At 39.3% G+C, this 17,797-nt stretch overlaps 1 protein-coding gene and 1 long non-coding RNA gene across 46 annotated transcripts in view; one reads left to right on the top strand and one right to left on the bottom strand.

Moving 5' to 3' along the window:
- The window catches only part of LOC110209520 (uncharacterized), an 11,979-nt gene extending 3,977 nt beyond the window's left edge, over positions 1–8,002 (bottom strand). The window contains exon 1 of the long non-coding RNA XR_002324844.2: positions 7,768–8,002. This is a non-coding gene — a long non-coding RNA (uncharacterized LOC110209520). The remainder of the gene's footprint in view (positions 1–7,767) is intronic.
- TCF7L2 (transcription factor 7 like 2) overlaps positions 1–17,797 on the top strand; it is a 236,703-nt gene that overhangs the window by 186,942 nt on the left and 31,964 nt on the right. The window contains exon 1 of one of the 45 annotated variants that reach the window (XM_020988064.2): positions 8,296–8,991. The exons of the other annotated variants lie outside the window; for them this stretch is intronic. Coding sequence (XP_020843723.1) covers positions 8,869–8,991 — 123 coding nt within the window. The 5' untranslated portion in view covers positions 8,296–8,868. Of the gene's footprint in view, positions 1–8,295; positions 8,992–17,797 lie in introns of those variants that run through there. 45 annotated transcript variants of the gene reach the window in all.

Genomic DNA, 17,797 nt, shown 5'->3' with positions numbered 1-17,797 from the left:
CCGCAAGGCCTGGCTCTTTGAGCGCCAGCACTGTGCTTTTTCCCTCCTTTTTTCCTGCACTAATTGGTGAAAGTTTTTTTTCCTGTGCTAGTGGCAGAGGAAATTCTTTTGAACGTTATCACAATCAAGTGTTGACTTCTTTAGAATTTGCAAGTAGGTTAAGTGAGTATCAACATTCAAGGGGAAAAGCACAAACACAATACGTAATGGCATCTAAATTTGATTGTTAAACGTAAAATTGGGAAAAACACATTGATTAAACTATCAAAAAATTCTGAATTGAAGGCATTTATTAAAACTATGGCCTTTTAAAAGGTTTTTTTTTGTGGGGAGGCAGAGGAGTGGGGGTGGGGAGTGCTGTATTACTGCCACATTTTGAATCTCAAAATTGAAATTGGTAGTAGAGATCCGCTGAAAGAATTTTTTTTCTTCTACTTATGGGAGGATCCAGAACAATAATAATAAAACAATATAATTTAATATATTATAAATCAAGAGATGTAGAAATTAGTTTTCTTCTATAACATCCAATTTCAGATCAAACAATTAAGTGTTCTTCTGCCAAAACACAACTAAATAAAAAAGGGAAAATTTGTTCCCCAATTTGGATTGCTTATTAGATCATTAGAGTAATAGAAAAAGTTTTAATTTTTTTTGGTGTGTTTTCTTAAAAAATACAAAAATTTCAGTGGTGATTTAAAGCATCAGATTTAGAGATAAATTTTGTTTAAAGCTTGTGTCAGTTACACTCATCATTAGGGGCTCCTTTCTCTAAGAAAAAAAGTAATTTACAGTGGGTTTAGACATACTATTTATAAATGTAAAATATCTTCTAATTGTATAGTTTATAAATGTGATTTTTAAATAATCCACTTTTTTTATTTTAAAATTCTATTAGATTATCCATATTTTAGCAGTTTTTAGACTGTATGTATGCTCCATGGTTTCATATGAAAGAATCAAAGATAGTTGATTATTTTACAGTTAGACTTCAATATTCATTCACACATTACAGATTTAATGACGAGGCACATATAATCCTGAAAATTTGCTGAAGTAGAATGGAAATGGAACTAAATAAAGAGAAGACAAAACTCGTGGTGGCCAGTGGTGGAAATGCCGAAAAGATAATCAAAGAGGAAGCTGTTTCTCTCCAATGATATCTAACTAGCATGGAATAGAATCAAATGAACGAAATTCTTACCACTCATCTGAAGCCATTTGATAGTTAATTTGCAATAAATCATTTCAGTTTTAGCAGCAAAAAAGAGTGCTGAAAGAGTGGAAATCACAAAAGTCTCAAATTGGAGGAGCAATCTGTCCACATAGTTTGCCTCTGCAGTTCTAATTGTTCCCATTATTTTTTAGAGGGAGGGCACTTTAACGGAAAGAAGCCTAAATTCCCATAATTAATTTTGCCATTGTAAAAATCATTTGCTAAAATTTGCATTATTAACATTATCAAGTCACTAGTTGGTAAGACATCAGACATGATGAGTGTGAAGGGCAGCTTAGGGAGAACTGGCTTTAAACCCTCAGCAGATCGGAGTTAGGATCAAAGGCGCTTGTTTTATGTGGCTGTGCTAGACTTTGAAGTCATGACTGAACCTACAGCACTCATTTCATCAAGTTCACTGGTGTCTTAATAGCAGATCAATAAGTTTCAAAGTCGGAGAGTTAATTTGATACTAGTGCTGATGCGGTCGTGCTGGGGAAGCAGAGGAAAAGAGAGAGAGAGAGAGAGAGAGAGAGAGAGAGAGAGAGAGAGAGAAGAGAGAGAGAGAGAGAGAGAGAGAGAGGGAGAGGGAGAGGGAGGAGAGAGAGAGAGAGGGAGAGGGAGGGAGGGAGAGAGAGAGAGAGAGAGAGAGAGAGAGAGAGAGAGAGAGAGAGAGAGAGCGAGCAGCCCATTAACAGCTATGACAGAGAGGTCCACAATGATGGGGATGGTTATCTATAACAGTGAAATGGCAAGTTCAGTCCGACCTGAAATCAGAAAACTGTAGAATAAAGAGACAAGAGGTCCTTGTTTTAATAAACTTGAATTATATAGAAGGAAGGTATTTGGTGTTTCAGTAGTCTTAGGGCTGAGACATAGCTGCATAGCAAATTGTGTATATAGAAGATTTTATATCTCATATAAATGGGATACTCATTATCATAAAATAACAAATTCAAACAGCAACAAAAAAGGGAAAACAGTAGCCAAACCGCCTAACAGTGTCTCTTTTCAAAAATGAGGCAAATTAGGGCCACTGAAGCTTTTTCTTTCCTTCCTTCCTTCCTTCCTTCCTTCCTTCCTTCCTTCCTTCCTTTTCCTTCTCCTTCCTCCCTCCCTCCTGGTTCAAAAACTATATGGGTAAGGAAATTTTGTGTTTTTCAAATATTTGGAATCAGAAATTTTTTAAAAACATTACCAGGTGACAATATATTGAGTTAGGTTTTTTTTTATTCTAACAATAACAGTGAAAGGAAAAAAACTGGTCTCCAAAAAAAACTCAGCTAAAGTCTCAGTACCTACCTCCCCACCCCCCTTTTCCTGTTTTTTTTGAATGCACAGTTCACACACACACACACACACACACACACACACACACACACACACACATAAGTGGAAAGGTGAGAGTCCCTAGTTTCTGGGTACTTACTATCTGTCTCTCTTTTGCTATAAATGAATTTGTTCGATGCTTTCTAATTTTATGTGTCGTCTTTTTACTATGCCCCCAAAGTTGTCTTGGATGTAGGAAAGCCAACAGTGGTAAATTCTATGGGGGGGGGGGTGTTTGAGAGAGTATACAGTTGGGCTGTGGTGCAAAGTATCCTTTCTTTTGTTGTTTGTTTGTTTTTTTGTTTAGAAGGGATCTTTGTTGTTGTGTTTGTTGCTTAGGTCCTCATGACCGATAAGGATAGCCATGAGGCGATGATAGTGCTTGGCAGTACTAGTGACTGTGGCAGGAGAGGATTGGGGAATGTGTGGGTGGGGGAGAATCATAGTTCAACAAAATGATTCTAATCTTGAGAAACGTCGAGTAGGAGCCTTTTATTGGGGGGGGTATGCAGAAAGAGGTGGTATCTTCTTAAGAACTTTGCCATCTGTGTATGTACAGCAGCGGCTCCCTAACACTGGAGGTCAGATTCACACCCTTTTTGAACAAAACTCTAATTTAGAATGTTCATCTAAGGGTTGATAATGGTATTAGAAGGCCAGTGGTGGGGTGGTCAGTGGGTGTTGTAGATTAGCGCAGTGGCCATTACAGCTTTAGCTAGACCCCCACGATTCATTGGGTAGATTAACCATCACATCTGCCATTTTATCCCTTTTATTTCTCCCCTTTTACCACATTTAAAATATGAAGGGGGGAGAGAGGGAGAAAAATCATCTGGAAGACAATTGATAGAAACAAGACAGGAAAGCAAGCCATATCAAAGAGGTCCAAGAAATGGCTGTAGCCAGATACATGTATATCTCTATTATCTAGATATTTATCTTTCTGTAGTTATATACATATCATAGGCATAGGTGACATATGTGTGTTGAAATGAACTTGGTGAATTCAAATAAATTGGTTCTATCAGGTAAGCCTCAAGCTTTTGGACTTCATTCCTTTTATTCATCCTGTTTTGAAAAGAAAAGGACCATGCTTTAATAATTTCTCTTATATATTTCTGTTATTCAGCTGATTCTATCCTTCTGGATCTAATATAGTGTTACTTTAATTTCTTTCTTTTTTTTTTTAAGAACACAACTGAAACCAACTTATATTTAGACTGACTATATCCGAAATTAGAAAATCTTAGCTCCTAATATTGTAATAGATATTCTGTCTTTTCAGGGACTTGATATCTGCTGCTTGTATGTGGGTGTGTTTTTAAGAGTATGCTGTTGCCTCTGTGTTTATTACAGAAAGATGTCACTGTTAAAGGGAATTTAAGAGTTTCTGTAAATGTAATGGTTCATCCTGAATAAAGTGAGAGAGACAGTGCTTGGAATCTGGGGAATAGGGTGGAAGGAGCTGTAGCTGATGAAGGTGTTTCTTGTCAAATTTGTGTAGGAATTATTTACCGTGCTGCCGACAGTGAAAGTGAAGACATGGAAAATTATCCCAGATGGGACGAATTGCTCATTCTCTGTTCTTCTTCTTCTTCTTCACTTTTTTTTTTAAAAGGGAAAGATTTCAGAAAAAGTCTTTTCTCTTAGAACACTATGAATAAAATCTGGACAGCTGTCGAAAAAGATATGCCATCTGCATTTAAAAAAAAATTTCTAGCCACACCATAACTAAATAGCTTGAATAGTACATCTTTTTTTTTCCCTTTGCCTTCATACATAATGATCTCTACTTCATTAAAAGCGTATTAATCTGGTTCCCAGTCTCTTGGGAGACACCTTAAGATGATGATATTGTGGGTTTTTTCCCCCCGAATTGTTTAAAAAAAATTCTAGCAGATTTGGTCCCTGTCAGTCAGAAATAATTGTGTTCTTAATCTTGTCCCTGATGGATGACTCGGAGTTCAGCAACGGGCCGGCTCCAATGACAAATACAATATTAATATTCATTAACTGCTTTGACAATGCTAATTTTGATGCGGTAGTAAAGGGCCTTCCAAAGTTAGCGGCCAAAGCATCAGAGCTGTGCAAGGTGGCAAGATAATTTGTGCTGGTTTGCTGAGCTGAAGGCTTTTAAAGTCTATAGCAAAAAGCTAGGTACCACAAACAAAAAAGAGAAAGGGGAAAAAGTTCTGAAGCATTGGAAGGCAGGGCTGCGGAAATAATACGATCACAGTCCGCTAAAAAATTTGACACCTCTGATGCAGTTTCTTTGAGTGAAATTTCTACAAAGTTGCAACAAAAAAAGCATAGCATGGTAAGTCAGCACATTCTTGATTTTGTTTAATCTTTTTGATCTTTTCAATTATCGCTATTTGAAGATCAATAGTCATTTTTTCCTACTATGCTTAGAAGACTCGCAGCGGTGGTTTAATATGTGTTAGGACCATTTGCTTTAAAGGAACACATCCACAAGTTTCTGTGGGTGTTTTTTTTTTTTACTTAACCAGAACAATTTTTTATACAGTAAATGGTTCTGATTTTTTTCCATATTGGGGGCTTTTTACAGTCTGTTTTTGTTTTTTCTTAAAACTAATAATAATTCAACAAGATTAATAACTAAGCTGTGGATATTGTCCAGGATTTCCGAGGGCAGTTCTGGCTGGCAAGAAAGAAAGGAAAAAAAAAAAACTTAGAGCGGAGCAATCCTCTAACTTTATTCCAAATTCAAATACTTTCTCCCCCTTCTCTGAATGGAATCAAATAGCTATTAAAGCTTAATTTCACTGGAGAACTGCAAAGCACTACTTTCACCAACTTAGGTGAACTTCTATGGAGTATTGAAATTGCCTTTATGTTTGCCAAGTCGGCAAACAAAATATCAGTCTTTGTTCTTTTGACTGAATTCTGGGGGTTGGGAAAAGAGCTTCTCTTCCCCCTACCTCTGTACTCCCCCCCTTTGGTGGATTGTTATTGAATGGGGGGGGGGATTTGAGTTATTGTGTTCTTCCCTATCAAGCGAGATAATTCTGTGAATGGAACTGTACTTGAGCATCTTTGCTGAAGAGCTGGCGTTGTGTGTCTGGCTCCCGTGTTTATCTGTTCAGTGCAGCTCAGTTGTGAATGGTGTAGGGTGGGTGCTGCCCTCCGGTGGAGCAGCCCAACACCAATGTGATTGCACATCCATGTAAGTACGGTAATATACCCAACGGCAGCATGCTTGAAACCAGGCAGCGTGAAGGAGCCCGATTAAAACCGTGGTAAATGGTAAGCTATCCTTCTCAGCGAACAACAGCCATCCTTTGCCTTTGCTTCATGTCGACTTCTGCCTACTTTGGTTGTTTGTGCATTTCTATTGCATGCTAGTGGCTTCTAGGCTTTGGAATGTTATCTGTCAATTTGAAGTAACTTAAAAGATTGATGTACTTCTAACTGCTGAGATGCCTGGTAGAACTGAGGTCTTAGTTTAGTTTTTTTAAAGTTTTTTTTCTTTTAAAAAATTCTATTGGAATACCTTTTTATTCAGAAACTTGAGTCAGTGACTGGGGAAATGTGTTTTTTATGATTTATAATTTAGAGATGAAGTGATCGTGTGGGCTTTGGGTTAATGTCCCCCACAAGGCTACAGCAATGTAGTAACCCCCCCTTCACATCCCTTCCCATTCCCAAAGTTTTTAGTGAAACAGCAGCATTTTCTATTTATCACATATAATATCCCCCTATCTGTTGCCTCCCTTTCTCAGAAATCTCTAGAAGAACCTGCAACAATAAAAAATAAACTAACAACCCCCCCCAACATCCAGCAACAAACTTGAAGGGGGTATGGGGAAATGGTTGTGTTCCGGATCAGGGAATATGTGATATAAAACCAAAGTTCTAGTTTGGTCTTCCCAGCCTTCCTCTTTAACCCCCTCCATGATCTCCCCACACCCCCCTCCTCTCCAGTGATTGATTGCAATTTCATACTAAAAGGAAGAGAAGTTCTTGGATCTATTTTTAGGACACTTTGCAACTACTGATACTTCAGTTTTAAAAATACACATACATACGCCAAAAAAAGTTTAACAGAACCTAGCTAATTAGTGATCCTTTTTTCCCTTTGGCTGACTTGCGTACAGTTTGAGAAATTGTAATGGCATCATGTGAAGTAGAGGGATAGGGCAACTATCAAGTGGCTTTAGTTTCCTAGGAGGAGTGAGTTGGAAGAAATTTAGAGATTCATCAACTGCTTTTTCTCCATCTTCATCACTTTTTTGTGTGTGTATGTGGTAGAAGAGGAACCCGGAATGTGTTGGCCCATCTTGTGGTCTTCATCTATCCTCTCCTTTGAAAAAGCCAAAACATAAATTCTCAGTGCTCGCCCTAGAGTTGCTGCACTTTATAAGTTATTGTTACTAAATGATTAGGAACTGTCCATCACCAGGGAGAGAACTTGCAGTTTACTTAAGAAATTGCCTGGGTGACAAAGGCAGGCGATGCAGTGTGGTGGTCCCTGTGAATAGAGGGAGGGCAGGCAATTAGCTGCCGTGTTGTTGGGGCTTTTTACTTGTCAAGCTGGAATCTCACTGCTTTTGTTACTACCATGTAAGGGGAAATAGCAGGGTTTTGTTTTGGTATTAAGGGCCTTAAAGATAGCTGCCTGACACTTACCCAGGAAGGCCAGATAAGTACAGAAAGAGGGGAGAGAAGGAGGCTGTTTGGTTTTTGTTTTTGTTTTTTTTTTTAAAGAGGATGAAGAATTCTTTCTTGTTTGTTATTATCCTTAAACCCTTCCCAGTCTTGTTTTATTTTGGGGTGAGAGTGTGTGTGTGTGTTTTGGGGAGGAGGTTATTAACTTGTTTAGTATATTAACAGAGTGTTTAAAAGCATACGTCATATAAACAATTCTGTGTGTTTGCAGATAAGGAATATAGCAATCAGTTTTCCAAATTAAAAACATCTTCCTTGTGTCAGTGGTAGTGGCAGCCAGAAGAAAATAAATCTCTGCAATTGCTTTTGCTTCTAGCAAGATAGGCGCAACTCCCATGTGGCAGTAGTGTTTTCACTACCTGTATAATCTACCTGTGTGGGGAACTCCCCCCTTTTTTGGCAGGGGCAATGTGGGGTGGGGGGCGAGGACCATGGATTCCTAACACTTTATGGGGTAGAGGTGGAGTTAGAAGGACTTATTAGGTTGACATTTAGCTAGTCAGTCACTTTCATCCCATCATTAGATCTCCTACCTTGTAAAAGAGGATTGACTCTATTTCTGTGTGTTGTCTGAACTAGCTAGCTCAAATTAAGTAAAAAAAAAAAATGCCCTTGTATCATTTCTGAGGTACAGGAAGAAGTAAGTTGGGTTGGTAAGATTCTGTGATGGCCTGTGCACTCTTCTCACACATTTTTTTTCACCTGAGAAAACTTCAGAATACAATAGCTGTTGAAAAGTGATCAGGTACTCTGGCTGTTGGAATTCCAGTGAACACAGAAGACTCAAATTCTTCTGGTTGTGTCTTTTCCGGAGCGGTCAGTTAAAGACCGTTAAGGCATAGTCAGAGCGGTCAGTTAAAAACCGTTAAGGCGGTGGGTGTGTAGTAAGGGAGGACCAGAGCTAAGTCAGGCCCTGCAAAGTGTCACTTCTATGTCAGGGTGACAAGAAAATACCCCCTCCCCCACCCCATTTGTCCCCTGGCAGCTCTCTCCCTAAGATATTTGTTTTGAGAGACTTGACGCTCTTCCTGATAAAATGACTACTTGGTATACTTAGTTGGTCATGCTCCCTTATGGCTGGCCAGGATTACCTGCCTACTCTCAGGTAGTACCTGTGCTTCTGTAGCACTGTCACTGCTGCCCAAGTTAACAGGAGAGTAAAGGGAGGCGGGAGACTTTTCCGAGGTGCCTTGAGCAGGCAAAAAAATAGGCCTGTTTTCCCTCAAAGGCTCCCAAAGTGGTAAAGATTAGGGAACTAGCGGGCGCTTTTCTTCAGTTGTTTTTGCTGCAACCAGCAAACCTCAGCTACACTTTAGGGAAAAAAGAAAAAGAAAAGACTAAAACACTTTTTTTTCCTAGGCAACATGACAGTGGATTTTGAGCATTCAGAATATACCAGGCCCCAAAATTGGAGACATCTTGATCTTTCAAGATGCTTTTTTCAGTACTTTAAGTGAAAGGTGGGAAGGGAGGGAAAGGTGGGAGGGAAAAAAAGGTGAGAAAAGCTGTAAGAAAAATAATAGACAAAAAAGAAAAGCCAAAAAAAGCCCCCAAAAAACCCAAACTGGCACAATCCACATCTCAAAGGTACAGCAAAAGTTTTAGAGGTAAAGGGAAGGAAAGCCAAAGCTGTTATGTACCCAAGGGATGCAATTTTAGTGGGGATGGAAGATTTGAGTGGTAAAGGAGCAGCAGTAGCCTCTGGGTTCTCTCTCTTCCAGCAGCTGGGCTGTTGGCATCTCAATTTGAATTGCTGGGTGAGTAGCACTGAGTAGCATATTGTGTGTGTATGTGTGTGTGTGTGTGTGTGTGTGGTGTGTGTGTGTATGTGAATCTGCACACCCTTTTCAGTCCTGACCATTGAACTTCCTCTGTGACTTTTTGTTATTATTCTAGTGGATGTATGCCCCCCTTCCCTCTCCCCCCCCAAAAAAAAAGAAAAAGGGAAAAAAAGGACAAAGCGGTCACCTCAAGCTGTGACCTTATGCTCTGTATATTTGACAGTACACTTTGAGGGGAACCATTTTTCTTTTCTTTCTTTTCTATTTTTAAAAGCTTGTCTTAAGTCCCAGTACTTACATTTCTATCACAATGTGAATCTACTTGGTCTACCTTCCCAAATAAAGCCGAGCCCCACTCCAGAAAGGAGTATTTTTGTTTGGGCTTTCTATAAAGCTGATTTTTTTCCTCTTCTTCCCAACCAGGGTGGGCTTGGCGGGGGGCATGGTGGAGAGACAAAAATGACACTTCTTCACAGATAGCATGCTTTCTAAACCTTACATATTTCCAAGCAAGTAGCTTTTTCCGGTAGTAGGATTTGTGTAAACTGTGTATGCTTGTTCATATTTTATGCTAGCATTCTGTTATTCTGTCTTTAATTGTGTTTATTTTAAATCTCCAGATTTAGATGCAGGCTTTTAGTGGTTCAGTCTTGCTTCTGGTGTTCATGCTCTCTTAATTCAGAAAATACAGAATGTGTGATTTGTTTTAGAAACCTGAGGAAGAAGCCCATTATGCTGTTAATGATTAGGGAGAAAGCCCTTCTCTGCAATCCCACTCCTGGTTTGGGGAGAAATGACAGTATCCTTTCCAACTGCAGTGACCAGCAACTTGGCTGGCCCAGGCTAGAAGGTTGCTGTCCCTTTGAAGCCAGAGGCATTGCTTCATTGTTTTCAATGTGTGGGAGTCCCATCAATGATCAGACTTATAAACATTTACATCGATCATATCTTCAAACTGGTATGAAATGGGAGTGTTTGAAGGGTGTGGGAAAGGTTTTTCCAATTCTTTAGCTTTTAATGCTTTGCTCCACTGTTTAAATGTGAGAATGTAAAGAAGAAAGTTTTCCTCTTTTCAACCGTAAAGGAATGACCAAAGAATGTCTTGGTATTTCTTTTTGACAACATGAAGTATCTGGTGAAACAGATTATGTATAAATCCAGAATTATGTGGGAGAAACTACAGCTGTGTATAGCCACGGTGTTTCCTTCACTCAGTTTCTCATTAAATAGCAGTCTGTCCTTTCCAGGTTTTTGGATTATTTCGGGCCTTTACATTTGTTTGTTACATGACTTGCCTAGTTTGTTTTTAAATGCTGCTGTTGGAATGAATCATTCCATTTCTTCTCTTAGAGTCATACATAAAAGAGTTGCTTGAAAGGGTAAATTCCTGACTTAAATGATACAGATATTAAGATCTTTGCTCTGTCATAACATGCTCCTAAAAATATACCTTTTCTGAACGTAGCAGACCCTGCAATCCTATATTCTTAGAGAAACCTCTCCTTTGTAGCTTGGGGCCAGTGGGGGCCTGACTGAGGGGTGTCATAAAGTTCTTCCCCTTCTGCAATATTTTGGAATGTGTTGAAATCCTGACATCTTCCAGATTATGTACTTTTGCACATATTTGTAGTATTCTGTTCTATTTGTGTGTGTGTTTTAAAATTGAACTGGCTTTAATTCACTATTTGTTTGCATCATTTCCATGTGTTGTCTAAAACTTCTAGCTTACCTTCAGCAGAGGAAGAAACATTATTTTCAAATGTAGTTTCATTATTTAATGGCTCTAAACATACAATGGAATTACATGGTCTTCCTTCCTTCCTTCCTTCCTTCCTTCCTTCCTTCCTTCCTTCCTTCCTTCCTTCCTTCCTTCCTTCCTTCCTTCCTTCTTTCCGTCCGTCCGTCACCAATGTGGTGGCTTATATATACAAAAAGCAATTTCTTCTCCTTACCCCACCCTATCATCTCTGCTACCTCCCCAGCCCCCAGTAAGTTGCCCTGCCCTTTTATAGGTGAGAAAAATCCACATGATATATGATAGGACTTCTATAAAATAATTGTTTTATGGATGCACTTAACAAACTCTAGGGTAAAGCTGTTATTTAGACCCAGTGTTGGACAATGGTGATACTGTAGGAAAAAACTTCCATCATCTCACCCAAGCTATTAATACATTGATAAGTCATTTTAATTAATTGAGATGAAGTAGAATCAGAAATATCAAATATTATGAGCTTCACTTTTTCCATCCTATCCCAAATCAGGAGGATGAAATGTCTCTCTCTCCCCCCCCTGCCCATTTCAAATTATATAGTATTTTATTAAAAGTTTTATTTTGGGGGGAGATTGCTTCTTTTGTTTGTTTTTCTCTCTTTTTAAGGAATTGGCTTTGGAAACTTGAAAAAAATTCTTTCATTGGGTTTCTTGAATTGACTGGATTACTTCTCCCGCTCTGTTTAATCTCCATTTTTTTAAGGGGAGCTGTGTGCACTCTCCTTTTCTTTGCCCACGTAGTTTCTGTAAACCAAGACATGTACAATTGTCTAGGTTAGCCCTTAATCACAGAACCTCGAAATTACAGAGAAATATTTTACCAGGGGGAATGAGCCTTCTAATTCTTTACACTTACTTAGGAATGAAAATGGCTACTGTGCTCAGTATCGCTCAGTGCTCAGTGGGAATTTACTTAGTGAAACTTGTGGAGCATTGAGAGTCTGCTGGGAGAATGAAGTCTTTTTCCCTGTCTTGAGGATCCTTTTCCCACCCTCCCCCTGTATTTAGAACATTGGGATGTTGGGGATGCTGCTCCACAGAGCGAAAACGGTCAGGAGCAGGACAAGCCAGAGTCATCCAGGCCAAAGGCATCAACTTCCAAGTGCCTTAAAGGTTAGCTGGGAGAGACACAATAGGATGCTTTCTTTTTATTGGAAACTAAATGAGAAGGAGTAGAAATAAATTATGGTTAATGAACTTAGCAGGAAGTAATTGTTCAAGAGCCTATGAAAGCCCTGCCTAGCCTAAATGAAGTCTACTCAAAGTTTTCCCATCATCATCATCGGCTTTTGGCAATTGTTTAATTGTGAGATTGGGTGGTGTGGTAGTGGTGGTGGTTACTTCCCCTTCCTCTTTTGTGATATAGGAAGAAACATATTTAAGAGGAGTTTGAGCCCTTCGCCATTTAAAGAGATGCATTGGCAGTCTGTTTGACATACCACTAGTAGGGGTTTGTGCATACACACACACACATACACACCTATATGCACGTGTGTGTGTGTGTGTGTGTGTATATATATATGTATATATGTATATGTGCTTGTGGTTATATGTGTGTGTGTATATGTGTGTATATACATACATATACATACACATACACATACGTGTGCTAAATGCTGAAGGTAGTTTGAGTTAGCTCTGTTTGTGTGTATGTGTATAAGAATTTGTATGAAAATTGGTTGTACATTTCTCCTTTCCCTGCCCCCTTCAATCAGCTCTGTCATAGAAAGAATGTTAAAAGTGCCTGTGTGAGTTCATGAGAACTGATGAGTTGGCAACATTTGGTTGCAGACATGGGGAATCTTTGCTCTTTGTGGTAGCTGTCTAAATTGGGTGTACTTTCAGTGTTTTCTTCAATTAGCAGTAGAATATTTACAGAATCAGGAAACCAAGCAGCAATTCCAGCCTTCTCAGCATCCTGGGTACCCTTGAAGTCGGTAGAGGAGGTCACAATTCAGACTTTGGGGCTGATACTCCTGCAGGCTGTAAGTGTGTTTTGAAAGCATAAAGAGTAAAGGAGAATGTCAGACAGTGTGTTTGGGTGTGTTTGATTGGAATTTTTGGCATGTAATTCCATCCTCTACCCTCCTGACTTCTATGTATGAGAAGTTGGTCCCAGGAGAGAGATGGTATATAAGAAATGGGTACAGGACATATGGGGGGTAGCAATGAGTATGCAAGACAGTGGGATGGGAAAAGAAGGGGGATGCTAGTTTTTTATCTTTTGTTTATTATTCCCACCCTATCCCTTTACCCCCCTTTATTATTTTCAAAAGGGTGCCAGTAGTTATCAATGGAGGCCTTGTCCCAGGGAACAGTAAGCAGTTACTAGCTTAGGGCAAGAGCTTAGACAGAAAAGGGCTACATTAAACTGAAAAGACTGACCACTGTCACTTTATGGGTCAAAATGGTAGTCAGGGGCAGCAAGTAAAAGTTAGGAGAAGGAAGAGAATCTTGGGAGGGATCAGCGAGCTTTGGAAGACCCAGCTTAGCCAGTTATGAGTTCTTGTAAAGAACTTGTAAAGCAGAGAAACAAAATTTGGAATTGGGTAGGATGGAGGAGTTTGAAGATTGTTTACTTGGAATTCTCAGGTGATTTGTAGCATTATAAAAGTAAGGCTCTTCCTTAGTATTATTCTTGAAGCTCTATAGAAGCTATTATTGAATGTTAGCATGGATAGTAAGGGATTTTGTCTTGACTACTAGCTCACATGCTTTTTCGTATCATTCCCATCAGCCTCCAGTTACTTCATTGCCAGAAAGACATGGATGGTTGCTTATTGGTAGGAAATGGTGCTCCATGTCTTCTGTACTGCCTCCTCCTCCCTGCTTTGGGAGCCCTCCCCCGCTCCCCCCATGGCTCCAGTGACTTGAAATATCTATTAATGTTTTACTAGTCGCCATTGGCCTCTGTGCAGTCATAATAAACGGCATCTGGAAAACGCATGGAGATGAGTTATAAACCCATTTTTAATGTAAACCAGGAGTGAATAGTGCCCTTTGCTAATGCAGAATTCAGTGCCTGGGAGGGCCTGGTAATTCAAGACCACTGAAGACCTTCCCCATCTACCCTGAGGAGGGGAAAAGGCTGACAAATGCTGCTCTGTGCTGCTTTTGTTTTATTGTGCTGGGCTCATAAAGGCACTTTCTGGCCCCATCTTTCTCCTGCAGAAAGGGAAAGTAATAGGGGAGTATTGAAGAGGAGGGCCCAACAGAGAGAAGGGGTGGAGCAATAGCTCCATTTGTTTTCAAAGTCTGTTGATTAATAGGTGGAGATGTGAATGGCGAGCTTTCATTCCTTTTAGGCTGCCCAGAGTAAGGGAAGGTGGGGAGGGGGGGTGTTGGGTAGGGGGCTGAGCTATAAGGACCTAATCAATCTCTTACTTGCCAAATTCCAAATTCCAAATAGTACTGAGTGGGGTGGGGGTATAGTGTCTCAATGAGGGTGGCATGGCTACTTCCGTGGGGGTAGCCAAACTGAGTGCTTAAGGACCCTTGAAAGGCCAAGGGTCAGTCAAGGAGGTCTTCCCTATGCTGAGGTTTGATGAATACTTTGGATGGGAAGAGTTTAAGCTTTGTGTAGTGTTAAAGGGCCCTTTATAATTAAAATGTTCAATGCTCAAAGTTACAGACCTTAGTGAAGAAAATGGGATGGAAATTTAGGGAACAGCAGCTTAACCAGGTAGTTGGCATTTAAAAAAAGGCGGCTAAGCCTAGCGTGTAGGCTGTCATGAATCTTATAATGATCAAGTTAGAATCGTGCATTGTTTCGCTTTTTTAACAATATTTTTTACCTGGCTCTTTTTTAGTTTAACAGATTACTTTTTTCTTGTTAGCCTGACACTGATCAGATATAATGTGTTTCTTTACCATAACTCTGCTGTAACGTAAGCTGATTTAATATTAGAATTTCAGAAGTACATGCATCCTATTAAAAGGGTCGTTAAATTCTGGGTCCTTTAATTCCAGGCCTATTCACTTGCCTATAGCTATTGTTCTTCATCCATCCCTCTCCCCCCACCAAAAAGAAAAGAAACAAAATCCTCACCTAAAGCTAGTCTTATCTCATGCACAGGTTCCATTGGGGAGGGGAAGGAGCCAGAGACCTTCAGCTTAGTACTGGTAGGACCTGGTAATTGCCTGGGGTTGAAATAGACTCTCTACTATAGAGAGTTAAGTCACAGGGATGTAGCTGTCTGGAAGGCTAGATTCTTGAAATGTCCTTACGATTTGGGAAAGTTGATCCAAACAAATACTCCAATGTCCTGGACCATCATCTCTCTATGCGCAAACCCCATCACAATTTAAACTATTTGGACTTTGTGTTTCACTTTTCCTGACCTTTTCACTTATCTTCTCTCTAACCCACCAACTCCCTTTTCTGTACTGGATTTCTCCATTACAGTGTAAGCTCTTTGAGGGCAGAAACCATGTGTTTGTTTATATTTGTATACCCAGAGCTTAACACAGTGCTTGGCACATAGTAAGCACTTAATAAAATGGTTGTTACTTATTCAAGATCTTAGAGATTCATCAGATGGAGAAATGAGGTTTTCCCTATGAACCCTTCCTCCCACTTCTCTCACCTTCACTCTCCTCTCCCCCACCCCCCTGAATTATACTATTCAAACTCCATTTTCTTTCTTTCTTTCTCGATTTGGGAACTTAATTCACTCTCTTTGATGGTAATAAATGCTATTCCTGGACATATTTGAAGTTCTGCTGGGGAATGAAGTTCTTGAAAGTCCCTGGTCTTATGTTATCACATTATAGATTGAGCAATGGAAGAAATCTGGGCAAAGTGATGGTCTTATTTCCCCCTGTTTTTGACAGATCTTTAGACTGAAGAGAAGGCCTTGAACACCCTGTTTTTCTGTATACATCCTCTTGTGTAGGCTAACTTTTGAATGCATGTCCTGAAAACTTAATTTCATTAAAAGACTGGGAAATTCTCTGAGCCTTTTCCCTTTTAAAATAATTTGTAATAAGCTTGATCCTGACTAAAAGGTATCCTTCCATGTTCTGTTTTTCATTATTTGAAAAATGCATGTGGCTTTCATTGTATTATGTAATCATTGTTATGTTCAAAAGTGGTGGTAATGTATGTGTGTACACACACACACATATATATATATAAATATATGTGTGTACACACATATATATATATATATAAATATGTGTGTACACATATATATATACACATATGTAAACATAAGAATACATATGTACTTGTAGATTATAGAGGGAATTACTTCTTATGGAAGGTATGAAAGGTCCTTCTATCAGCCTGGAAAGGTTGTTTTTATGCAGGAAGATAGATACCTTCTATAAATATATATATATATATATATATATACACATATGTATGCATATATGTGTGTTTTTAAAGTAATAGTAATTGAGCCATCTAGGAACAAGCCCATAATGCTGTAGGGGGAATCCAGTCTTTAGCACCACAGTCTTAGCTCTTGAGTTAATTGCCCATTCCTCTCTTGTTTCTTTTTCTCTTTTCCTATATAAGAATTAGGCTAAATTATTGACAGTGACTGGTGGATATACTACTGCTTACTATGCCCCTTATCCCTGTGCTCAGTTCAGATGTTGTGGGTAACATTTGAGAGAGCCCTTTCTCTCATCACATAATGAAGAAAATCAGGAGATCTACAAGTTGCCTTGAGGCATCGAGGGATACCAGGTAATTTTAGTAAGAGTGAATGACTAACCTGTCTTTCCTGGAAACCAGGTGACTTGAAGAAGTCTTCATCCATCTCCTTTATCAAGGCGGTGATGTGAGGATCAGTCTAGATCAGTCTAGATAGATTCTGGAGTCTAGTCCAGAGCACATCTGTAGCTCTCATCCCTTGAGCCAGTCTTCCCTTGAGTTACCCTAACTGTATTTACAGAATTATGGCTAAAGAAATAGACTTGCCTATGTTTGGGCATGCAGAAATAACACAGAAAATTTGGTCACTATAACAAAGCTTGGAGTTTTTTTGGAGAGGGTGTGATTTTGTTTGGTTTTTTAGAGTTGCTTGTGCCTTGTATGTAAAAGAGGGAGACTCCATATTCAGGCATGTATAGCAATCATTCTCTTTCTCTGTAAACTCTAGTGCTCCCTTTTACCTCCCCAAAACAGATGTCTGTTGGATATTTAAAGCCCTTCAAAACTTGACTCTGACCTGCCTTTTTAATCTCTTCTTAGAGTCTGTAATTTCTTTAAAAGCTCAACTTGGACATCACCTTTTCCATGAGTTTGGTTTGCTTTTTAAAACATTGGTTCTACCCCTCTCCCGTCCCCAGTTCCCATGAGCTACTAGGCCTTCTTCTTCTGTTACCTTGAATGAAATTTGCATGTACTTTGAATATATTTATATATGCACTTGTTGTCTTATGTAATAGAATACGAACTCCTCGTAGGCAGAGACTGTTTAATTTTTGTCTTTGTATCTCCAGTGCCTAACACAGTACCTGGAAAAAATAGGCATTTCATAAATGGCTGTTGATTGTTTAATGCTTGAGAAGGAAGCCAAAATGAAGCCTTTGTTCTTTCCTTTCCAGGAAATGAGTATTTTAGAAGATCCCATATCTCTTTGCTGAATTTAACCCAGTGCCTGGTCCATAGTAGATGCTTAATAAATGCTTGTTGACTTGACTTGTTAACTTTCATAGTTTCTTATTACAGCACTGTTTGGGAAAGAATTCCAGAATTCGGGATTCTAGGGTTTGGGGGTTTTTTTGAGGTTAAGGGTATTCCTCATTTGATTCCTCAGTCTCACTGAATGGCCTCCTGAATATATCTTTGGCTATTATGCCTTTACTCTTGATGTGCTCCCTACCCAAAAGTAGCCTTGCCCCTCTTGTCTGTCTACTAAGTGCTTCAAGGCCTATCTTAAAACAAGTCCTACCATATTACCCAGTCTACACTGATCTTTCCAGTTTCCTATGTCTATAGCAATGATTGCCTAAACCACTTCGATGGCACATCATTTGCTTGCTTTTCTCCCCAACT

The sequence above is a fragment of the Phascolarctos cinereus genome, unplaced genomic scaffold (assembly GCF_003287225.1).
Source record: "Phascolarctos cinereus isolate Bilbo 61053 unplaced genomic scaffold, phaCin_HiC Scaffold_3;HRSCAF=262, whole genome shotgun sequence".
NCBI lineage: Eukaryota > Metazoa > Chordata > Mammalia > Diprotodontia > Phascolarctidae > Phascolarctos > Phascolarctos cinereus.
This window is presented reverse-complemented; position numbering and strand designations above follow the sequence as displayed.